This window comes from Xenopus laevis, chromosome 9_10S (genome assembly GCF_017654675.1).
Source record: "Xenopus laevis strain J_2021 chromosome 9_10S, Xenopus_laevis_v10.1, whole genome shotgun sequence".
Taxonomy (NCBI): domain Eukaryota; kingdom Metazoa; phylum Chordata; class Amphibia; order Anura; family Pipidae; genus Xenopus; species Xenopus laevis.
Genome location: NC_054388.1, coordinates 52,039,772 through 52,065,693, shown reverse-complemented (window position 1 = coordinate 52,065,693; position 25,922 = coordinate 52,039,772). Strand labels below are relative to the sequence as shown.

Genomic DNA, 25,922 nt, shown 5'->3' with positions numbered 1-25,922 from the left:
CAAGCCTTAAAACCTCTGAAAATCCCACTCTTAAACAGAAATGTTTGGACTTGGGTGCTGAATCAACACCATAGACTGTCTCTTCTCCCCTGTAAACCCTAAATAGAGATGTAACTAATACAACCCCAGTCCATCATGGGATAGAAGCAGAGAAGAATTTTATCTCAGAAGTGCAAGTAGAGATGGCAGCCCCCAGAACAGCAGCTGTATGAATAAGGAAAGTAAAGAAATATAATATTAATGTAGTGTATTACAGCAAGCAGACTTTGGGTATAAAAAAAGAACCGGGACAAATAGTGACAAATCCAATGGGTGAAATTTGCCTGAAACTTAACCATAACAAGAATTTTGAATATAGGATAGCTCTCCTTAATAATACGGTCCCCAAATAACTAAAAATATGGTCCACATGGGAACTTCTTTTACCTACTTAAAATTATGACTTGATACTAAAGCAAATAGATAGCCTGGTCGCACTATCTTTAACTTATTTTATGTCCAATATTTTTTCTTCTTTTTCTTTTATTTGGTTATGTTTTATAGTTATTCTTGTTATATAAAGCATTGTGTTTACACTATTGTTACTTATAAACAAACAGGAAACTTGCCCGCGGTGCTTCTCAGTGCTATGGCATATTACAATTTATTTTTCTTCTTTCATGAAGATAAAGACCATAGATAAGGTTAATGTTTTTCAATGATTATGTGATACTGTTAACAATTGATGATCACTGTTCTAAAGGTATAGTAAAAAAAGGACAACAAAGGAAGTATTATGCTTTATTGTCAGAACCTCTTAGACAAATGATATAGATACAATGCTTAACTTGGACTTGTGTAATTATAACTGTTTTTTTTTCCTGTAAAAAAGAAAATTACAATAAAATTTAAGTTACAAAAAAATAGTGACAAATCAGAGACAACCAAGAGTTCTGGCATTCGCGCCCAGTTGAATTCTGTCTTTTTGGAGAAAGTGGCTGTATCAGTAACCCTTACAATAAATAATACACCTGCTTTAGTACCCTTAGGACCTATTATTGCCCTTTATCTTGCCCCCCCACCTGTAGTTTCAGCTGTTGGGCTTTGACTTACTGTAAATATTGGGGCCAAATTGAGAAGTTGTTCATGGGTGAGGGGGGAGTAGAACTCTGGGTTCTTTCTCTCTGGAAGTTTGCTGCTATTGACTTTAGCCTTCTCCTCTGAATATAGTTGTGTATATGAGGCAGTAACACTACATTGTGTTCTCTTATGTTCTGCAGCTGGATTGTCGGTGTGTATAGTACCAGCATGTCATCTTGTATTAGGGCGTCTGGTTACAATATCTGGGCTCTAGTTGTTACAGTGTTATCTGTCAGGCCTGGCAATCTGTGGCTTCTGGCAAATGCCAGAGGGGCTGCTATAACATGCCATAAACCATCACTATTCAGTGGGCTGGTGGGGTCTGTTTGGCCCCCTGTGTATGTGAAGTGGCAGGGCCTATTATGAATCCCAGTTGAGGCCTGGTATCTGGGGCTGGTTGTTACAGTTTATTTGTTATCATGCCATCACTCAGAAGGGTGGGGTGCAGATTAAGCATATTTGAGGCAGCATGTCCCTTGTGTTTCTGTATCTGTAGGGGAAGGGGGGACTTCTATTCTAAACATTTGAGTCTTAAAATAGATTTTGTTTACATCAGTCTGTACAGAAATATAAATAGAGCCCGGCTAGAGGAAGCCCCCACTTTATGGCTCTTGCTGCATTGGGAACCACATACAAAGTGGGAAATGTGGGATTGGGGTCTGACCTCTCCCCCCCCCATATACACAGTGCTTTATAGTGTGTAGAATCTGCTTTTAAAGGGAACCATTTTGCTGATTCTCCAAAAAATATTTATTACCACAAGAATATTTGTACCCAGCATGCATGATACATGGTACTGCCCAGTCACTGATGAGTTAATGTTCTGCTTACCCAGCTGAAGTGCTACCACAAGAAGTTCCGCAGCCCAACGCGAGATGTCATATTCCGGGTGCAGTTCCATACATGTGCTATCCATGATCTTGGGATCGTGTTTGGGAAGGAGGATCTGGATGAAGCTTTTAAAGGTACCAAAATTAGCCTGGTAGAACTGGGGTAACCCTGGTAAGTGGGCATTGAGGCTGGTTCCATTTGTATTAGCCCCTCTAACAATCTTCCATTGAGTACCCCTGAGTTGCCCTGATACAGAGCATTGATCCTCTGTTCCAACTGACAATCTTAAAGTTTGTCCATGCACTTTCCTGTACTTAACCATGGGAGCCTAGAAGTAGGAAACACAGATAATCCTGTGCCTGGGCAAATGCTGGTGGAATATTGGATTCAGTTTGCCAGGGGAGGCACTTCATTGATGATGAGTAAGAGAGCAACCCAGGAGCAGTAACAACAGTAACAGACTCACTGGTCCTGTTACAGCAGATCGTTGGATGATTTCTCAATGAAATTATTTTCTGCCTAGTAAGAACTGACTAGAGACACCACTTCTAGGATTTCTTGCTGTGAAGATATTAAGGGCAATTATTTCATTAAAAAGATAATAAACAATTGGATTTTTGTGATAAATGCGTCATGACTTGAACTTAAACTTAACTTAAAGTCATCTAAAGTCATTTAATGCATTTAACCATTTCATTAGCACACCAAAGCACCACAATGCACAAATAGTGAACGCTTTAATTAGATGGAATGCCGTGACACAATTTTCTGTGTTAAATGGGATAAGTTTAGATATTCTGTGTTAAACACACAAACCAAAGTGGCTTCATTTGTAAGTGCTTGCATTTTTGTTGAGTCTCCTCATCTGCAATCAAAGCAGCTAATGTACAGTATGTCTTATTATAGCCAGTATCCACCTCCTTCCATAAAACCTGTAAATTATTTTTGTCCCTGTGCTGTGTGAAATTGACATCGAAATCATAATCGCAATTGGGAGATTTGTATTCAGTGTATATAAAGGGGGTCAGTTATTCTGTATCTTAGGCACAGTGCCCCTAGCAGAGCACCAATGTATTCTCCAATGCAAGTTCCAATGCATTTGGAACAGAAAATTGTTTGCTTCTGCTGTTTATGGGATTGGGGAAGTTTTGCACATTTTGCTGCATAACCATCCATTGATGATGTCATCTTGGCTTGATTGTGCCCTGACTAATCTGATTATTCTTAATTTTTCCAGATGAACGTTTTCCCGAATATGGAAAAGTGGAGTTTGTTTTCTCATATGGACCTGAAAAGATACAAGGTCAGATTTGTTTTTTTTTCTCTTTGTAGAGACAGCCAAGCCATTTGGGCATGGACATCTCTAAGATATGGGGGAGCCATGGTTTTACTGAGCAAAAAAATCAAATACAGAGTGTTTCATGTTTTGAAAATATATAGCGTTTAAATTTACTAGTACACCAAGGCTAGTGTCCATCCCTTAAAAGAACAGTAACACCAAAAAATGAAAGTGGTTTAAAGGAAAAGGAAAGGTTTAAACTAAGTAAGCCTTATCAGAAGAGTCCACCTAAATATACTAGTAAACCCTCAAAGTAATGCTGCTCTGTGTCCTCTGTCAAAAGAAACACAGCATTTCTTTCCTTCTATTGTGTTTACATGGGCTTTTGTATCAGACTTCCTGCCTTCAGCAGGGCTAGGGCTTGAGCATGCTCAGTTTGCTCCTTCCCCCCCCCCTCCTCTTCTCTGCTGTAATCTGAGCCCAGAGCTATAAGAAAGCAGGGAGAGACTCAGGCAGGAACTGATGTCACACCAAGCTAATACTGCAGCTGCTATCCTAAACAAACAGTGCTTCTAGAGCTTTTTACTCAGATATGGTAAAACATTCTACAGAATAAATATAGCATTCTAGCTTGCACTATTGCAGCTAATCTATTAGCTTTCCTTCTTTTTTTTAAAAGAATGACAATATAATGTATTTTTCCCTGCACTGGTAAAACTGGTGTGTTGGCTTTAGAAACTCTACTATAGTTTATTTAAACAAACTGCTATTTAAACAAACTGCTTTGTAGCCATGGGGCAGCCAGTCAAGTGCAGGATACACAGCAGATAACAGATAATCTCTGAAGAATCCCTCTGACAAATTTATCGGTTATCTGCTGTGTATCCTGTGCCTTTTCTCAGTTTTCCATCTTAAATGGCTGCCCCCATGGCTACACAGCAGCTTGTTTATATAAAGTATAGTTGTGTTTCTGAAGCAAACACACCAATTTACCAGTGCAGGGCAACAGTACATTATATTCAAACCCCTGCAGTAAAGTAAACAATGTGAAAGAATGCTTTGTTTTGTATAGATAGCTAGAAACCGAGCCATAAAGCAGGATAGGACTGCTGCTTACAATGGGTATGCCTCTCTTATTTGCATTCTTGTGGATCAAGGAGAGTAAATAACAAGCAATATTTGCATTGAAGGGATGCACCAATCTTTCTAGAATATTCTGTGTATTGTTTATGTAACAGAATGAAATGACCCAGTGGGGCACATTATGACATTGTACACATGACATGGCTCTGTGTAGAACACTGTTCTAGGGAGGAGATGATACAGTGGGTCATGGGGTAGGCCATAATGTGTTCTTGAGATGGTATTTGCCATGCATCCACCCAGTATTGTTCTCTATCTGAAGATGAATTCATTCAGCAGCTAGAAGCAGTTAATACACGAGGAACCCATGGAAGGAAGCTGCATTACTAGAAATGTAGAAGCCCTGGAGAAATCCATGTCAACCCCACCACACATTCTTTCCAGTCAGGCGGAAAAGCAAAAATAAAGAAGGATGAACTCGGATTTGTAAAAAAAAATTCTGTTTTGATAAGTCTGTAGACCACACAGATAAACATAGACACATGCAATGTAACTGGGCGGCCAGCGTACCACAATGGTGAACCTCAGGCATCTGGAGCTGTAATAAACCTCATAGCAGTGCCAGAGACCTCCCAAAATAAGGGTCGGGCAACAGATTTCATGAGTTGTGTGTGTTTGTAACTAATAAACAAATGGAGAGACCCAGTGAGGGGAGCTGAATGGGAATCACAGGCCTTTTATCTACCCCTTATGTTCTATACTAGGAATTAGAGAATAATCCTTACTATAGTGACTGTGGGTAGGGACACCCATTTGCATGCCAGTGGCACTCTCCATGGAAGGGGCACAAATAGACCTGCAAACCTTTCCCCTCATCTGCGCTTTCTTTCTTCCCCATTGATACACGGCATTAGGGGGCCCCAATACTTGGGGCCCTGGAGAATGGTGTTACATGAGTAATTGAAACATCTTTGCACCCTATGCATTTATCTCTTTTTCTTTTTTTTCTATGGAATCTGTATACAAACTGCATGGGCTCATGCACTGACATTATATACATATCTGCATCTATAGATGATGAGGTTTCACCCTCTTAGTTTTACTGTCATTCGGTTCTAATGGTATTCTACCCTAAATTAGGGATGCAACAAATCCAGGATTTGGTTCGGGATTCGGACAGGATTTGGCCTTTTTCAGCAGGATTGGGATTCTGCCCATCTGAACTGAATCTAAATCCTAATTTGCATATGCAAATTGGGGGCAGGGAGGGAAATTGTGTGACATTTTGTTAGAAAAATAAAAAATGTTTCCCAAAAAAGTGGATTCGGTGCATCCCTACCCTAAATGCAAAGTAGGTTGCCATGCAGTGGTTTTATTGCTTCCCATGAGGCTGAGGACCCAGCGCCACAGAATGTATCTATACAATAATTAGAATGGAAACAATATTAAGAATGTAAAAAAATGTACTAAAAATGTCATGAATTTCCTTAAAATTCTTGAACACTTAATGTTCCCTTTTGGCAAGGCTCCCCCATGCTGCTCAGATGGTATTACTCAGTATAGCTAAGCAAGTATTCTGCCACTGGAGAGCACTGTGTCATTGAAGTGTAAGTGGGCTCTGTAAGAACATGACACACTTGTTATTTCTGTGTTTGGTGCAACGCATCATATTAACCTCTTTTTAATGAATCCCCCCCCAGGCATGGAGCAACTGGAGAACGGACCCAGCGTCTCTGTCGATTATAACACGTCTGATCCTCTGATTCGCTGGGACTCGTATGATAACGTGCACCGAGAGGATGGCCTGGAAGGTACGTGCAGAACCCTGTGTATTGCATAGAACACCAGTCTTCTTGAAACAGAGATGGTGACATGCCATGCTCCAGACAGCAATGAAATCTGGGAAATACAGGCAACAGCTGATTGTCACAGGAAAGCCAGGGACCACAGGTGGTTGTTACTGTGTAACTCCGCTCTAGAATTGTTTCACTAATAGATCCAGGGGATCCAAAAATAAAAATAAAATTAAGGGACAGTAAACCCATAGAACAGCATTGTGCAGTGAGAGAGGTGTTCCCTCTGATGGACAGCAAAATAGAGCACAGCTCCAAAAATGACATGTTAATTTACCAACATGAGTGCTAAACTGCACAATGCTGGGTAGCCACAGCAACTTACCACATCTTTGCTTACTTTTGCTGAATTGTAGCAGTAGAGTGGCTATATGTTATTGCTACTTAGTTGATCTGTGTAACTGCAATGTAGCACCTATATCAGTAATGTTGTGTGGTGTTGTAATGTTAGCAAGGGGGAGTGCATTGTTGCATGCTGTAGCACAGATTTAACTACAGGCCATAAATCTTACCTTGTACCATTACCCTAAGTGCTCTGCTTTCTGACATATTTAACAAACTGTATCCACCAATAGTGCCCTGTATGTACCAGCCAGAGTGGCATGAGCAGTGGAAGGGGGAATCCCAGATTCTCTACTGGTGGTCCTGGAAATGCAAGACAAGGGGTCTGGTGCAGAGATGGGGTGGGCTCTGCTGAGGCAGTTGTTTCTCTGTTAATGGCCTCGAAAGTGTGACTAGTAAATTTCCCACCTGTTTGCCATATGAGTGCTTGTGCCCAGACAGCCAGTTGTGTTATATACCCCAGCACCTTGTCCTTTGCTAACTGAAGGATTAAAGGGGAGGGGGTAACACACAAGGCTTTGCTAGGCAGAGTCGGTGTGTTTGGAAATTTAAAAAGAAATCTGTAGGGTTCAATATAGTGACTTATTTTAAAGCTCTGAATCACAGATCTTTACTTTGTTTTATGTGATAAATATATCTGAGCTTCAGCTCCCATTGTAGTTAGGAGAAGATACTGGCAGGGGTAGTCCATTAACAGCTACAGCCTGAAATTTCTAATCCTGTCTGTGTTGTATATGGTTTGCACACACCCAGGGCTCAGGTAGGTAGAGACCAATAGGAATATTCAATTACAGCCACCTGCCACCTGTTGTCTGCCCACTGACATCGCCATGCTCCCCGGCCAGTGTCAGTGCAAAGAGGAAAGGACTCGACCTGCAAAGACCATCAGACGTCTGCCCTTGTCACCAGCGGTGATTTAGTGGCAGAAGGAGGCAGCCAATCCCAGTAATAGGCGGGAAGGTGACTCTCCATGGAAGGGGCACAAATAGACCTGCAAACCTTTCCCCTCATCTGCGCTTTCTTTCTTCCCCATTCATACATGGCATTAGGGGGCCCCAATACTTGGGGCCCTGGAGAATGGTGTTACATGAGTAATTGAAACATCTTTGCACCCTATGCATTTATCTCTTTTTATGGAAATGGTTGCAAATGTAGGCTAGTGTGTGTATAGTAAATGTAGATGGGAGAAGGGGCTGTGACTGTGGAATAGTGTGTATATTAAGAGAAGGTGGTGTCAAGGTTAGGGACTTTATGAATAGTAAGTCAAGTTACTGTTGATAGGAAAGCCAGCAGGTACTGACTCCAGCAAGTGATGCCCTTAATTCTTTGTAATATGAGTTTCTCCTTCTATCACTTTATAGTGCTGGCTGATACTCTGAGCCTGTTGAAGTCTTGCCTCCCCCACTCTGCCCAGTCACTCTAACACCAGCTGGGTGCCAAGCCTGGTGGTGCCGTGTCACGAGGCAAGATACAAGTGTTTACAAACTTCTCTGCAGAGGAGGAGCAAAATTTCCCCCCATCCCCACAAGGGATGAAATGCCATTTCTTTCATCAGATCTATTATGAGCTTTAGCACAACGCATATTATGTACAGGCACCCAGTACCATGGTTTTGCCTACAGTTAAGTGCAGAAACTATGTCTTTACTGTTTCCGTACACCCCCAAGTGAGCCAAGCAGATTTGGCAGTGGATTCTGGGAGTTGTAGTACAACAATGACTACAGATTGAACAGGTTGGGTAAAATGAAGAATCCCTTCATTCCTTCTGCCTACAACTTCTGCTTATAGTGGGCCATTTGCAACCCCTAAAGACATCTCTAGTTGCTCTGTGCTGTTGGAGTAGCCGTAAATCTGCCTGTGTAGTTGAACCCTGGTAGCCCTAATCAATGGAAAGAACTTGAGCCCAGGAGGTGCTGTAGCTGAGAAGTACAGCATCAGGCCAAAGGGTGAATAATTGTTTCCATCCACTGGCACCAGGCAATGCTTTTGAAGGGCTTGGATGGCACAGGCCAGAGCAGAAGGGGAGAAACCCCATCTCTAGGGAAATACCTTTTCCAGTTTGGGTCGTTAATGGAAAACAGAAAGGGCAGATGGGCTCCCTGCAAGGACTTAACCCCTTTCTGTGCCAGGCATGGCAGACAGCAAATCAGGGAGCATGGATATTACTGACATCCCAGTAACTGGTGGAATGAATGAGGCATGTGGCAATGAACAGTTCCTTTGTTTTAATGTAGTGGTATCATCAGATCACTCAGAATTGTCCTTTCCAACTGCCTCATAGCTAAGTCCTGGGAAAAGCCATCATGTCCGCCATTTCTACTGCACAATATGACATGGGTAACATGACAAACAGTGCCCCCCCCCCCCGTCCATTAGTTCTGCCCAATCTATGTGTAACAGCTTCGGAATGTGCAGACAATAATAAGTTTCCTCCTTGTCAGTGCAGCTTTTAATAGTTGCTACCAGGAGACGCAGTTTGACAAATGTTTCCAGCTTAGTCCTGGCTCCCAGAATGCTCTGGGAACAGAGCCAGCTCCGTACTGAGTTCCTCCGCTGCTCTCCATATGCTGTTTCCAAGTTAAGTCACTGGTTGGTCATGGCTGTAAGTGTCATTTATATAAGAACAGATCCAAACCATTCCCAACTGTAACACACTGGGGTTGTGGGGGTGGTGGTGATGTGGCTGGATTTACAGGAAAATCAGAAGTATATTTCATCTGGCAGAGAAGTGCCCAGCACCACCCATTTTGTCTCCCTTTCATGTGAATGGGAAATGTGCTTATAACATAATGACAGTCAATAGGAAATGCATTATTTATAACTGTGACTTTGGGGAGCATGCTTAGTACAGGTAGCCAATCAACAAGCCTTTAGTTCCCAGACTAGGGTCACTATATGCAGTTGCAGGAAAAGCGATTGGCCGTTGTGACTCAGCTGATCGAAGATTCCATTCCGGGTTTGGAGAAGATTCTGGTGCAGGGGAGATTGTTATTGTTTGATCATTCCAGTAATACTTTATGGCTTCTCCTTAACTTGCTAATGTAAACCTTCCCTGAGAGCTACTGGATGTAAAGGGGAAATCTACCATGTATCATATACTAGTGGTTAATCTTACATTTATTTTCCTACAAAATGTTAACAGCGTAAAGCTTATTTTGTATCCCTTTCGCTGTATATTTATATGTCTAGGAGCTGCCACATTGCGTGAGAGAATGCTGGGAGTTTGCATGCTTCAAACATTCTAGAGACGGCAATCCCAGTTCTGTATTTTGCTGCTGTAAGAGGCACGAGTCCCATTGGGATGTTCGTATTTTTCACTTTCCCAGGTCTTGGCCTTAAAAAGTTCCCAATTTGGGAGCAGGATGGTGTGGCAGCTGATAGTGAGGCTTGGCACTAGTATTAAAATGCTACACTTACATTGAAATTGCCCTTCCCTGCTGAACAACATATCACAAGGGGTTTATGTGGATCTGAGACTTGTTTTTATGTTCTTACTGGCCACAAAGGGACCCGCAATCCAGTAAGGAAAAAGGGGTTCTGTTTAACTTGCAGCTGAACTCCCATCACCAGGAAACTCTTACCCACAGTCAACTTAAAAACACATGTTTATATTTGCAGGGGAGAGGATTGTGAGTGTGAGCTTAGTGTACCAGACAAAACTAGTAGTTCTTCCAGCTATTCTTGGTTTGGATAAGAAGAAAAAACAGCAGAAGAAGAGCTTCTGATGAAGTGGCAGGACGCCACGAAACGCGTTAAGCGGGCAGCCAGGGTGAACTGCTGCTGTAACCTGTTTTTACATGCTTACTGAATAAAATTTTCAATTTTTAATACTTTTACTGGACTCTCACGGTGCTCCGCTGTTTTTTCTTCTTATCCTTGGGATCCCTTTGACCGCATGGGATGGCGGCTGGCTGTGCAGCATGTTTGAATCTGGTGTCCGGTAAGTGCTCCCACTAAACATTTTTTTCTGGACTATTCTTGGTTTGGTAAACACAATTAAAATGACATTATCCTTTTATAGACAACTATATGTAGTTTAGAGGGCTTTCAGCAGTCCTGTCCTGCTTTGGTTGAGATTCTAGCTAATGCTATCTGTAAAACATTCTGTCACAGTGGCACATATATCTGATACCCACTGTAAGCAGCAGTCCTGCCCTGCTTTATGGCTGAGATTCTAGCTATCAATAGGAATATAGGATATTGGATATAGAAATAGGAATATTTTAGTATTCCTATAAGGTCTTTCTTTATTCTTTCTGGTGTAGGGTTAATTTAGGTTTCTCACTTCCTGCACAAGTTTTGTTAGTTAGCCTAATTCTGCAGAATTGTATGATTTCCCAAGATCAGGCTTGGGGCTTAAAGGGTTATGCAGGGCAGAATGGCTCCATTGACGGTGCAGGGTATTTGCATAATTAATGCAGTTCATTCACAGAAAGCTGGACAGCAGCATTAATAAACATAAGTAGAAGGTCTCTGTGCCATGGAATTTAGGGCAGGGTAATCAGAGCTGAGGAGGGTAACAATGAGCCCAGCGTGTGAGCCTACTTGCTTGGCATTCTCTGGATATGAATTAACAGTGGGAAAATGGGCCACCAGTGCACAAAGTGCATTCACGTAAAAGCTCTAATTAGGTGTTTCATTTAACCCCTTTAGAAAGCAAAGAGATCACAAGTACCGAATCAGCTCAATACGTTTAGGGGCAGCCCTGGGGGTTTTTGATACCTTACTGTGGCCTGGAAACAGAGGTTTTACATTTGTTGTGCTACTATACCTGCTATCCCACAGCCACAATCCCTTGCCAGATACTATTATCCCACTGCTACTATAGGCACCATCTCTCCTTACTATACCTGATATCTCACAGTCACAGTCCCTTCCCAGAGACTATTATCCCACTGTTACTATAGGCACCATCTCTCCCTACTATACCTGCTATCCCATAGCCACAGTCCCTTCCCAGAGACTATTATCCCCACTTCTACTATAGGCACAATCTCTCCCTTACTATACCTGCTATCCCACAGCCACAGTCCCTTCCTAGAGGCTATTATCCCCACTGCTACTATAGGCACCATCTCTCCCAAGATGCCAACTGTAGGCTATTACATAGTATCATAGCTCCACAACTGGAGGACAGGTACCCGGGAAGGGAGAATAGGGGGTGATGGGGCATAGAGAGAACATTTTCTCTGTATATTTTACATTTTACAAAAAAAGATGAAAGTTTTTGACTTTGGTGTATACTGCCAGTAATTGCTAGGATATGTTCTCACATCACTATATCGACTCACAAGTTTAAAGTAGGAGCATTTGCTAAGGTTCATTCTATCCCGCTGTCTCCTTGGGGGTCTTTAAGGATCAGGTATTGAGTGTCACAGAGATTTCTGGAAATAAACTATGGCTCAGGGTGTTCATAGCAGAGAACCAAGATATATTTTGGGATTTTCAGAAAGCTGTTGGTGGATACTGTAACATGATAGACTACAGCCTAAATATCATTGTAAATTCTGGAGAAATGAGGCCCGTCTATAAGCCTGCCTTTTTTTTGTCTTATTTGCATGCAAACAGAACCCCTAAATGGGGTGATCTCATAAATATAGACTTTTTCTCTACCTTGTTCCGTAAAGCAAAGAACCATAGAGTGGTTGTCAGGGTTGTTGTGCACAACTTGCATTGCTGTAGGTCCTCTTCTCTGTGATTACCAACACTGAGCATGAGCAGTTGAAACCAAGTCCATGTCAGCTTCACTGTGCATGTAGCTATTAGATGATAACCATCCTAGAAGACTACCTGAAGCCGTGCAAGATTGCACCCACTAACCCTGCTGTTCTAGGAACAGTTTAGGTGGGTGTACATTATGCAGTTCGGGGGGGGGGGAATTGAAGGTGCCCAGTTATTAGTAAAAGTTTTCTTCTGCTTAGACACATATTTTTAATGTCTCATGCCATTTGCTGCCCACGCAGCAGATATTAAATTGCAATATGATACCATGCCAATGCACCATGGCAACTTGAAACTTTTGGGATGAGGCGGGGCAGAACTGTGGATGTACTTACGTAAAGGTTTGTCTAAATCAGGGATTTTAGATGATGCTGGGAGGAGTGGATCAATGACAAATAGGAGCCACATTGATAATATTAGGAACCACAATGTTAAATGCCCAGGCTCCACATATACTATTATGAAAAGCACAGTGTATTTTTATACATTGGGTAGATCATAGCTACTTTTAGTTACCATTTATATTTACAATAGATGTGATTTATGTGGCTAATTTATACCATTTAATCAGTGAAGATGATGAAGAAGCCAAAAGAAGGTGGGGTAACAGTGAATTCATGCCAGACATCTGGAGTTGTGTCACTCAGTGAGGAGCTATTGCAGATATTTATTTTGTGCTTTTTTTATTTTCAGTTGATTTGCTCACTGAGATTAATGTCACTCGCTGGCACAGTACATGAAATTCAAATATTGCCCCTGGCAGACTTATAGAATCCAGCACATTTTCTATACTTGTGATTTAGATTTATCTGTCCTTCAAACCTCAAGGAACAGCAATCTTGATTAAGGATCCACACACACGCTATTTATAAGCAGCATGTTCAAATTTATTTCAAAATCACCACCGTATCAACGTTTCGGGGGGATTTAACCTCCCTTCATCAGGACAACCTCATCCTGATGAAGGGAGGTTAAATCCCCCCGAAACGTTGATACAGTGGTGATTTTGAAATACTGCATATAAATAGCGTGTATGCGGATCCTTAATCGAGATTGCTGTTGCTGAAAGACTTTGCCGGGTCGACGGATGACCAGCACCACCATTGCAGTAAGGTAAACGGCGGGAGTGCGGTGGATTAATCAAAACTTAAAATCTTAAGGCCCATTACAGTGATCTATTTCACCCATCAGTTTGAGTTAAAGCTTGGCTGCCCCTTCCATGTGCACTACTATCATTATGTAATAGTCCCACCCACAGCTTGAGATATAGACTTCTTTCCTTCTCCGTAGAAGCTGCCATCATTGTTCTTGCCCCACCCACTACTTGAGTGACACTGCCGGCCCCTCCCTCTGTAAACATTCGTGTTCTAGCTCCACCTACGGCTTGTTATAGTTTCTCTGCCCGTCCCCTGTAAGCTTCTATCAGAGTGTTCTAGTCCCACCCACTGTTTGAGCTATAGACTCCCTGCCCCTCCTCTCTAAGCTTCTATCAGCATTCACAAAAAAGTGGAGTAGATAAGTGCTGTACATTTTAATGCATCTTTAAGAAATAAGGCCTCACTGGATGGATTCTAACGGCCCTTAGCCAAACCCACCTGCTGATGGAATATTTAACCCTTCTTCTGCACTGGATATGAATATGTACAGTACTGAAGTAGCAATTGGTTTCACAGGATACTGGCATCTGGGAGCTATGGTCTCACTTACCATAGTGACATCCATCAGCAGCAATATTTTTATGAAGCCTTTTTTTGTGCTCCTTCCTAGTTGTGAGTCGGGAAACAATGTAGCTAAAGTGCTGTTAATTGATTGGCTTTCTGCTACATTGCTTCAGGAGTTCATAGCAATAACATTTACACCAATGAACCAGTTAAAATGTGTAAGAATTGGGTAATATTGGGTAGTTGCTTAGGATGACTTTATCTTTTATAATGGTGGATTTCCCCTTGAAGCTCCTGATTTCCTTGGATCAGTTTAAAAAAAAAATCAAACATTTGAAGTGCTAAAGGGTTAAATCTGTCAGCACAAAATATTCCCTGTACATTGTCCCGTATCATCCGTGTCTTCCCATTACGCCTCCTCCTGGGCTCTCACTTGGGCCCCTATTGTTACAAAGTACAGACTGCTCCGTGGAGCTCCTGGCCACACTGATGTCATACTTTAATGGTAGAGACAGACAGCTGCCAGAGTTTCCCACTACAAGCGAGACAGACACTCCTCCTCCTCCACTCTCTCTCTCTACTCTGCACTCTGCTTTGGACATAGCACACGACTATATGATCAGTCTGTTTATTGCAGCGCACACATTCTTCTGATGCTCAGAGAGGGAGACATCCTACTACTGACTGAACACTGGTGAGTGAAATCTGTGCTGCTCCGAGGGATGCCTTGGGCTGGAACAGTATCTAGAATGGACAAGGCGGTAGCAGCTGCCGGAGAGATTTGTCAGAGCTTTTAACGTCTTCCAAATTTCCACTTCTTATCTGCCTGGGGTATTTAGTGGGATAATGATTAGATGCCAAGTGGCTAGAATTGGGGGGATTAACCGCAACACTTTCTGTTCTCTAGCTGTGTTTCATGAGAATATTTTATTTTATTTCCTGTTAAATCTGTGGAGCAGACACAGACCTTGGGTTATTATTTATATCTATCTAATGGGAAAGTATTGCTCTGTCATTGGGATTTGTTAGCATGGATTCTGTATTTCAAACCCCTGTGTTTGTAAGAGTCGCCTCCGAAGCCTGTCTTTTCTGGTTAAATTTACTATTCTGACTACTGCCTATACATTGTGGTGGTGCTGTTCCATTGGTTTCTATGAAAGAGGTGCATTGCTAGAAATCCGTGAAAAGTGATAGTAAAAATAATATTTTCTTTGAAACAAATGATTGACTCCCAAACATAATAAGCCATACTTGCCCTTGGAATAAAATTGTGTCCTCTTTATCCCCATCTCGTTACCAAAGTGTCAGCCTGCTGGTGTTTATGTTCTGACATGTGGAGTAAGGTATACTGTCATTTACTGGCAGCAACATGCTGACAACTTAACAGTGTCTGGAAAAAAGTAGCAGGCAATTCAGCTGGAGAGGCTGGTGGGGACAGAGCAATCAGTATGAGCACCTTGAATCTGGATACATTTAGCTTGTGCAGCACTGCAAACAGAGGGGCTTTAATAACCTTTGATATTGGACTGGTGGGAATTGATGAGCTGTTTTCTGCCTTTCTGGCCAGAGATTCTGCAGGGATGTCCAGAGCCTATGAGGGACCCTGTTATTTGTCATCCAACCTAGAGTCCTGCAGCGGGTCGGGTACCCGAGGGTTACTCGCAAAAAAAGCAGGCACCCTGCGGAATGAGGTGAGGATTTTCAGGTGTGGGTATAGCCGCGGGTTGCGGGTCTCATCTAAATTTCTTATCTTATGTGATATTGTCTATATTTTACTCCTTTTTAAGTCTTACAAAACTTGTTTCTGTCCCCGCCCACTTTTGATGTCACTTCCGTTTTGCAGCACCATCACTTCCTGTTTGATGGTGGTCGGCAGGTTGCAGGTTGGGTTGCGGATCAAAGTGGGAAAATATACGGGTTGCGGGTTCGTGTTGAGGGTTGCAGTTTCGGGTCCGGTCCGGGTCTTAGAAATTGATTCCATGCAGGACTCTAATCCAAGCCATAGCTTATATTGCACTACAACTGGCAGCGGATGCTGAGAGTTGTAGTTCAGTATAAACAACCGAGATTAGGGGTGAAGGAGTGTAAAGGTCACAGGTTCACTTGCACTCCATCAGTTAGACGCAAATCTCTAGCCTTATTAATATATATATGGGTGAGTGCACATATATGTTAGTGCACAGGTGGGTATAGGCAGTAAATATGTGTATATATAATATAATAAGTACTTCCATAACTTGGTAGAGCACCGAATATGTGAAACCGCCCATTCATTATGCAACCACCAGGCTGCTTGGAACATTTCCCCCGGTGCAACAACAAGCTCTCAATGAGAGAACTGGGGATGGGGACCAGAGTAGGACAGAAAGGCATCATTGAAACCCACATACACTTTGTATCCTTCAGAGATATCTTGTTAAAGGGGAAGGTAAATTGGAGTGTGATGTTGACCATATTTACTGGCCTAGTTCCCTGGAAGTGATGAACAACCGTGGACCTGACTAAAAAGACAGCACATATAGACCCCTATGGAGTGGCAGGTTTGTGTATCCCTAAAGCATCCCATTGGTGAAGGACAGAGGTGCGTGTGTCCCCGTGTGTTCATTGATGTGTTTGCATTCTTAAGCTTAAAGTGTTTAGCAGAAATCATACAGCTATGCCGCGTGTTCTTACCCAGGATTCAGTGTAATGAAATCTGTCTGTTTAGCCAAGCAATGGGCATGCTCAGTGCTCTCTTACAGTAAGGAAAGATCACTGGGAAGCAGAAGGTTTAGTCAGGAAGTAAGGTAAAATTCTATCCTTGGAAAGACTTATTGGTGTTTCAGGCAAAGTCACTTGTGCGGTATGGCAGCATGGCTTTATAACCTGCAACATTCACACTGTTGCTGAACTAGAACTCCCAGTCTCAGCAGGCAGCCGAAAACTCTCAAAATACCACCAAATACCTGTACTCTATACCTGTGAATTCTCATTCATTATACCCTGCTTGTTATGATTAGGGATGCACCGAATCCATTATTTTCGGATTCAGCCGAATCTCGAACCGAATTGGAACCCTAATTTGCATATGCTTAAGCAAATTAGGGAAACAAGGAGCAAAGAGAGCCACGCATGCAGCAGGCAGCTAAAAATGATTACTTTCTTTTTTCTGTGACAAAAAGTCGCATGATTTTTTTGGATTCGCATTCTGTTTGGCCAGGCACTTGGATTCGGCTGAATCTGAATCTTGCTGAAAAAGGTCGACTCTTCCCGAACCGAATCCTGGATTTGGTACATTCCTAGTTATGACAGACCACTGGAGTGTCCTGGTGACAGCTTTTGCCATTTCCCTCGTTTATTCTCTAATCCTTAACAGTAAGGGAAGTTCAATGAACCTGTAGCATGTTGCTGATCATAATAACATGAGTGACTTTGCAATTCTAAGATACTGGACAGATCTGGTCTTTATTTAGAAGCTGAATGTAAGGTGAACTTCCCTTTAACCCTGAGATCAAGCCCTGGTAGGACAGCAGTGGATGGCTACTGACAGTCAGGATTACCCTCACATAACTGTCAAGCACCTTCCTTAGAGCACTTGCTTAGGTCTGTGCAGTAGCATTATCCCAATGATCCCTAACTTGTCTAAGCAGCTGCAGGGGCCACAGGGCCATCTCGACTATTTTTATTTGCTTGTGATCTATTTTTGCATCCTTCTCTATTGATCTCGGAGGGGGGTAGGACACAGAGAGATAACAGATCATAACTGCAATTCCTCTTCTGCATCATGCCCCATGCTTATTTATTATTTAATGAGCTGCATAAAGAAGTGGGTTCCTGTAATGAGTTATTTCATGATCCATTAGTAGAGAACACTGCAAGATGGCAGCCATATTGGTTCTGATTGTACCCAGCTGCTGCTTTCCCACAGGAACTTTGGTTTTTTTATTGTCCCTGTTTTCCCAGGCAAACATCTCTGTTATTTTGCATGTTTTTTTTTTATCCCACTCCAACCTCTGGATAAACACAAGGCTGATCCTGTCCAAATAATGTTCTGTATAATGCTCTGTATGCCTTATTCCCTATGGATTATAAACTCATTTCTGCCGTCTGATTAAAAACTGAGACCAGGACCAGCGACGCTTATCTGTGCCCAGTGCCCTTCTAAAGTGTCCCAGAAAATATTATGTTCCCTATAAATTTCTTTGAGAGGAAGCCGCAAAGCTGAATGGGAGTCAGTGTATCAGACAGGGGCAACTTTGTATCCATTTCACTTTCCTATGTATAAGGTCAAACTGCTTGTTATTTGTGGAGTTTATGAAAGGAAAGTAGAGCAATTTGGGGGAACACAACCCAAAAAGACAAAATGTAATGCTAACCAACTTAGCCCAAGCCTGTCTTTCCATTTCTGTTCTCTGCTTCTGACTCAACAATATAGTAGAAGTCAGAACCAGCAGTACAGAGAAAAAAAAAATAGCTAGATAAACACAGTTTTTAGTAACGGTTTCCAAATAACTTGGACCACAGGGGGAATGAAGAATATATTTACTATGTTACTGAAAAGATTTCCTTTCATTAGGCAAAAAAGTTATTCCTGATTCATATGATTATAGGCTAGGTATGTATAAAGTGCTCATTTACAACAGCAGCTGGAGGGCTGCATATTGGCTAGCCATAGGCAGGCAGAGGAATTTTGCTGGGGTCACTGACACTGTGATGTCAACCTTGGCCTATGACAAATGGTGGGTATACTGGCTAGAATTATAGCAGTGACAAATAGTCTGCACTTCCCCTTTACAACTCCAGTTTGTGATGGTATTAACTGTCTCCCCACCATCGTTTGGCTGATTTTACAGGAGGTAAAGAATGTTACAGTGGCCCCAGGAAGGTTAATGATAGATTTATACTGGGAGCTGCATCATATTTATACAACAGGAACAAGAGTAATGGCTGCCTTCTGAATGTGCCCTATGCAATGGGTCTGTTAGGATGGATGTCAGGGGTTTCTGGGAGCTGTAGTTCAGTTACACTGGGAGAATGTCAGGTTGTGGGCAGTCTAAATGTTATTTTTATTACTTTATAGCACTAGTAATAGCAAATCTCTGTACAGTAAGGGGGGTTCTTACTGCAGCATATATTATAACCACCCCCTCTGGCTCTTCAATTCACACAACTGCCACTGCTGTTAAACTCATCCAATCTCAATTTTATTTCTATTGTGTTTAAAGGGACAGTAATCATTTGCTATCACCCCAATGGCTTGGGAATTTGTTTTGATGTGATTGCAGTTATGTATATAACAGGGCTATATAACAGGGCACTCATGAAAGTCACAAAACCTGTAAGTGACACCTGTTGTTTCCATTGTTTGTACCACTGCATCCGTGAAAGGCCTTTGTAGAATTAGCTAGGAAAGTGAACGAAATACCAGAAACCTCTGCATTTTGCCTATAGGTTTAAGGAACCAATATATCTTTTGTATCAGAAAGCCACACGGGCTTATGAATTAGAGAGTGACGACAGTATCCCTTTAAGACAGACTTACATCTTCTGAAAGCATTTTAATGACAATCCCACATTTACCAATTTGGACGGGAATTTTTCCAATGAATTCACCACAAATGGTTAGAAAATAAAAGACCAAGAAATGCATTTAACATAGCTTTTCTATTCCCATGCTATGCCACATAAAAGGTATTATCATAAAAATAAGGTTTTTTTTGTGTGTGGAAGTAACATGTTTTATAGCCAGGATCATGCTACGGTCTGCTTAATATTAATATTACCAAATCATGTGGGAAAACAGTCTTTATAACCAGGGACCGACTGGAGCATTGGGGGGCCATCTGGGCTGCGCCGGGAGCCCCCTCCCAACTTCCAAACTGCAGACCCGACCCCCCCCCACAAGTTTATGGGGGTAGTTATATGGGCGAGTGGGTCTAGGCCAGCGGGGGTCCACTAGGTTTATCCCTGGTGTCCTACCAGCCCAGTCTGGCCCTGTTTATAACTAAGCATTTTGTCACAGTGGCTGATGCCCATTGTAAGCAGCAGTCCTGTCCTGCTTTATGGCTGAGATTCTAATTATCTTAATAACAGAGTATTATGTCACAGTGGCACATATCTGATCTGATACCCATTGCAAGCAGCAATTCTGAGCCCTTAACAAAAGCCAAATCACTGGAATAAAAAAGCTTAGCAAGGCAAAAGGAACAACTCCCCAGCAACATTCCATCTCATGCCATTTAGGCAATATGTGCATAAATGATCTTTGTGCCCACTTTTAAAGGACAAGGTTAGTTAAACTAAATACGTAGGCTAGAAATGTTGTAGATTATGTTTTGGGCTCATGTACCAGCCGAAGGTAACCACAGCCCTTTAGCAGGGAAGATCTGTTCCTCCAGAGATGCCCCAGTAGCTCCCCATCTTCTTTTCTGCTTATTTACTATTCATGCTCTGTGCTGCTGTCAGTTAGTGAGCTTAGGGACCCACTCACAATATATAGTACACATAGAATATAAATGTCACTGTTTAAGGTTGATTAGTAATTAATACAGATAATTACTACATGACTGCACAGAAACCAGTACAGCTAGCATCAGCATTTAATATTCTGCCCCATAGCATCAGCTTTTATTACAGACTAACCTCATTTTCTGCTTAATTTGCAACAACCACTAAGCTTAGCTTCTCAACAGCTGTTCATATACACTTTCCAAGATGGTGACCCCCTATGACAAGTTTGAAGTCTTGGAAAATTGCAGCTATTGAGAAGCTGAAACTTTATGCTGGTGCAATAAGTTCTGTATATAAAGCATGGCATTTTTAGTTTTATTCATTTTTAGGGTTTAGTTCTCCTTTAAAAACTAGAGCACAGAAGTCTGAGTAATTATGAATTGTGTGTGTGCACAGTAAATATTCTGTCTTGTGCACTGGTGCCATTGGTTTATACAGGAGTACACCTGTACTGGTTAGAGGGGACATTGCTGAACAGCGGGTTTAGGCTTTGTATAATTCTATGTAAATTCAGCGCTGTGCCATAATATATTTTCTCACCTCCACCCTAACAGCTCGCTGTGAATCAGAGGGTCTGAAAATATCAACGTTACTGTCACAATTAAACCCCAAGGATTAGGGAGGGGCAGAGTGAGTTAGCGCTAAAGTGTGATGTGGGGACGATATACACAAATTAATGTCGGATATGGTTGCCTCTTTATGGACTTTTGTGAATGTGCCAACTAATGGAACCACCTACAGTTTGGAAAAGTGTTACAATGTGTGTGGAATGTATGCCGACGGCATGGGATTAATGGTTACCTAGATCATAGCATTTTGGCCAAATTATGACCATTTAACTGTTGTTGAAATTTAACTTCAGCATCCCCAGAAGCTGTAGTTTAGTTATCGTTGTCAACTTTTTCTAATCTTGCCATCTAGGTCTGCTATCATCATCTTGTCCGGTGGTAGCAATGTTGTCTTACTGTTGCCTTTTTGACCTACTGTCTCCAGTTTGTGTTTATATCACCATTTTGTCCTATGCAACATGTTCACTCAGTTTAGTGTTTACAAAGTGTATTAAGGGTGTGCAGCTGTTAAAGGGAAAAATTTGCCCTATTTATAAGCAGAGGAGATACAACTCATGAGAGTAACATCTGTTTTATAAACTTACCACAATCTCTTTGGCTTCCAGCCAGAAAAACGTTCCCAAATTCCCTTGTTGAGAAAGTTTTTCTGTCTTTGATGGGTAAATGTAACAACACACCTCTTCCCCTAAAAGACTAAATGAAACAATATATTTTGTAGGTTTAAAAATTCTTTGAAAGTATGAAATTAAGTTTTTATAAAATATTTTTACATTAGATACTTACCAGAAGTCCACTGAGACTTAGGTCTTGTTCTTAAAGCTTTTCCAATATGAATTCTATGATGAAACAAGCAACAAGTAGGCAAAAATATAACAAGTGTAAAGGCACAATTATACTTTTCACAGCCGATAAATATATGAGATTAGAACCTTTAGGTTACCATTACAGATCCTTGTGCCATTATGAAATCACCCTCTATGGAGGTTCTCTATCAGCCATTCCTCCACATAGTGGATGAGCAGATAACTGGCTCCTTGTCTGCTTATGGCTAATTATTGATTGCCATATGTTTGTATACTGCGTTCCAAAGTGCCATTATGTAACATATTAACAGAAGCTGTTGTTGGGCTCGGAGCATTAGAGGAAAATTCGATGGGACTGAAGAGCTTGGAATAGGGACAGGCTCTTGTGGTGGAATCTAAATCAACAGCACATTCAATTTATGACTTGATATTTGTATTGATGAAGATATTAATGTTTTTTGTTCTGCCATTGGAATTGATATGAAAGAAAGGGTTGAGGCTTTAGCGGTTTCTTTAGAGAGTCATTTTGGCTGTAGCAAGAGCTTATGGATATCATAACATTGCAGTAAGCAAAAGGGTGGAGGGGATATTACTGTTGCTAAATAATGACTTTCATATGACATTCATTAAGTGCTTAGTAGTCTTTTTCTCTTTCTGCTTTATAGAGGCTGGACACACTCAAGGTCCCTTGGATGGATGCCTGTACGCCAAGGTGAAGAAGAAAGATTCCACAAACGGCAGTACCAGCACGGTCAATGCCAGTGGAATTCCATTGTCTGCTACTCCCAATCACATTGAACACACCTTGTCTGTAAGCAGCGACTCTGGCAACTCAACGGCTTCAACAAAAACCGACAAGACTGACGAGCATGGTGCCACAGCAGCTGCCAACCAAGGGTTGACCCCCGAGGAGAAGCAAGAGCTAGAACGACTTCTTAGTGGCTTTGGCTTGGAGACTGAAGGTCAGCTGCACAATTTAAATCCGGGTACATCTGTAGCAGGAGCAATGCTGCATGTTGTGCCAGCACAAGTTCACATCAATGGGGAAAGAACATCTCCACAAGTAGAACGAGAGACAGATATTCTTGATGATGATCTGCCCAACCACGATGTTCACAGTGTTGGAAGCTTGGGGACCCTGTCTTCATGCGATATCACTCCAAACATAAGTGAGATTGGCTACCAGGATCCTCACCTTCACATGTTTTCCTTAACCAATGGTCCAGCCGCCGTTAATGGCATTGATAACCTGAAAAAGCATGGTTTTATTGGTAAAGAGACTATGATTGATGGTGGCTACCCATATAGCAACCAGAATGTCTTAAGAAACTCTACGGATGTGGGGATCCAGATACGACCTTCAGTGTCTGCTCAGGAAAACTTGATGGCATATCAAGTCAACCAGCCCAACTGGGGACAACCTTCTCCATTAAATGTAACACAAAAGCACTTATACTATTATGACCCGAATGGCATGTACCGTTCGCAGTCTTACACTGCTGCTGAACCAGGGAAATTTGAAAACATTTCTCAACTACCGCAAGCACCAGCCCGTAGTGTTAGTAGCAGAGAGGCGGTGCAAAGGGGTCTTAATTCCTGGCAACAAAGTGGAAGCAGACCCCCATCCCGTCAACAGGATGGAACTACTGAGAATCAAGTTGTTAGTCCTAGCCCAGAGCAGAGCACTTTCCAGACTATTCCACAGATCCACAGCATCCCAGAATTCCCCAAAATTGCTTCCCAGAAGGAGATTGAGCAGTCAATAGAAGCACTTAATATGCTTATGCTGGACCTGGACCCTAAATTCTCACAAATGCACAAGTCTCAGAGTGTGCCTGTTGCCCCTAGAGAAGAAAGAGCTCAGCCAGTTCACGGATCCTTCTCAGCACATCCATCATTGGGCATTTATAGCCAGCCAACTCCACAGGTGGCTACACAAAGGCCTTGCAACACTTATGTGGCTCCTTGTATGACGCAGAGCACTGGATATTCTCAAAGCCAACCGCACTTGCCATCTGAACAGGTTTCCAGAACATATTCACCTGAGGTGCATCATGATCCAGTTCAGGCTGTTGGAGCAGAAAGAGTTCTGAATGACCATAGGGGGCCTTCTGCTGTTGGAACCTTCTCTCCTTATAGTTATCAGAACCAACAACCTCCTATGGCATTGACAAGAAGCTATAGCTATGGAAGTAGTGCTTCACCCTCCTCTGTTCCACCCTTATCAGCTTATATACAGAGCAATAATCAGCAACCCATACTCTCTTCTCCTGCTGCTTTTGCAGTAACGACTCAATCCCAGTCTCCTTCCAGAGAGCCTGAAGATGAACAATACAGTCTGGAAGGGCTGGTAGCTCAAAGAATTTCTGGTAAGTGAACTGGGACCTCCTTTCTATGTTGGTGTTTTATGTTTGTTATGTTTATTTTTGTTATGTTTGCCTGAAAGGTCCAATGATTTGCATGTCAATAACAAAATGAATCTTAAATATCTGGCACCACCACCATTGCAACCATTCTGTGGTTGCCCCTTAAGTCAAAGGGAAATGTTTGTCTACTTCTGCCTAGTAACTAAATGCTTAAATAACCTACTATTTAGGTAAAAATTCGTATCTTATTTATTTAGCCCATATCTGACTGCCTTCATTAGTGTAGATAGTAGTACTGGTTCCCAACCACTACACTTGCAGTCAAGCACATGCTAAGCCTACAGATAACTGTATTTAATGTCTGGACATCAGAAGCATTAGTCATTTAAAGGCTTGTTATGGTAATAACCACTGTGGCTAAATGTTTGGATGATGTGTATACAAAGAATATTCATTACTGGGTGAGTTTGGAAAATCGGGTCCAGCAGCATATGGTCAACTAAACATTCCACCCTTAGCTAATCAGCAGCTTATTGCATTTCTCTTTTATTTCCTGTTGAAAACAGATCAGAATAACACTTTGGATAAAGGTGTGATAAAAAAACACAAAACACAGCATTTGCTATCTGCTCATTATTGTATGTATATATTATATGGTGTCTATTCAAGTCCCATCTATTGAAACTTACTGAATTTGGGTATGATGTAAGTTCTTATACCATGGATACACATACAAAAAACACTATAAAATTCTAGAATTCTTTTTCTGCCTCTTGCAGTATATTATGAAAAAAACTTGTTATTCATCCCAGTAGGAAACCCAGAGACATGCCTGCTGTAATTATTCTGCAGCGTGGCATTGAAATGGAAATTTAAATGTATTTTTTACTGGTTACTGAGACATCCCTAAGCTTCATTTCAGCCTCAGGACCCTCATTCATTATGTTGCAGTAGGTTTTTTTTTGTTTTGTTTTTGCTAAAAATGTTTAAATGAAAAATATGTTTTAGTTGACTAATGACAGAATTGGTAGGGATGAAACTAATAACAGAGATGAGAGCCAGGGGTATATTGTATATAACCACCAAACAAGCTTGGCTCATAACTAAACCTTCCAGACTTACTGATTCATTAAGTTTGTGGAATTGAGTCAAGGAGCTGGCAAATTGCTACAAGTTTCTAGGGACCAAGTTACCTCAAGCTGATTATTTTACATGCTTTTTTATTTTCCCTTCTGATGGGGATTATATAAAACAAAGTCAAACTCATTTAAAGGGCCCCTCTATCATTAAGTATTCCTACTGAAGGATGTTTAGATAAGCTTCAGCTATAGGGAATGCAATGCTAAAAACATGTAAGGTACAGTCTTTGGGTGGAATCCCTTTGCCATAAATCAGCTTGTTGTGCTTCAAGGGAAGTGCATAGAGACACAGGCTTTATTTAGCCAATGCACAGAAATAAGCCCCTTACGTGTTTCTCCCGGGGCATGTATGGAATGCCGCCCATCATCAGCAGTTTTTAGGGCACAGAGACGCAGGGCTGGATTTTTCTCCCTCTAGATTTAGCCATAGCCCACATGCTTTTTCTCCCAAGAAGCTGCGAGGATATTTAAAGAAGCCATGAATTTAGGCCTTGAAATGAGATCTGGATACTGTAGGATGAGTTACAGTATCAAAAACAGGGGGATCGCTAGCCACAGTAACATTGTGCCCTAGAGTAGTTTCTTTGTTGCAAAGTTAAAGAAAAAAATGATGGAAGGAAGGGCATGCACAGTTTATCATAATCCCAGTGAAGCCCATAAACAAGTT

General features: G+C 41.7%; 1 protein-coding gene across 7 annotated transcripts in view; it reads left to right on the top strand.

Annotated features, from left to right (window-relative positions):
- tns1.S (tensin 1 S homeolog) overlaps positions 1–25,922 on the top strand; it is a 199,378-nt gene that overhangs the window by 149,461 nt on the left and 23,995 nt on the right. For all 7 annotated transcript variants that reach the window (XM_041578022.1, XM_041578024.1, XM_041578025.1 and 4 more), the window contains 4 exons: positions 1,955–2,084; positions 3,188–3,253; positions 6,013–6,123; positions 22,416–24,119. In XM_041578022.1, coding sequence (XP_041433956.1) covers positions 1,955–2,084; positions 3,188–3,253; positions 6,013–6,123; positions 22,416–24,119 — 2,011 coding nt within the window. The remainder of the gene's footprint in view (positions 1–1,954; positions 2,085–3,187; positions 3,254–6,012; positions 6,124–22,415; positions 24,120–25,922) is intronic.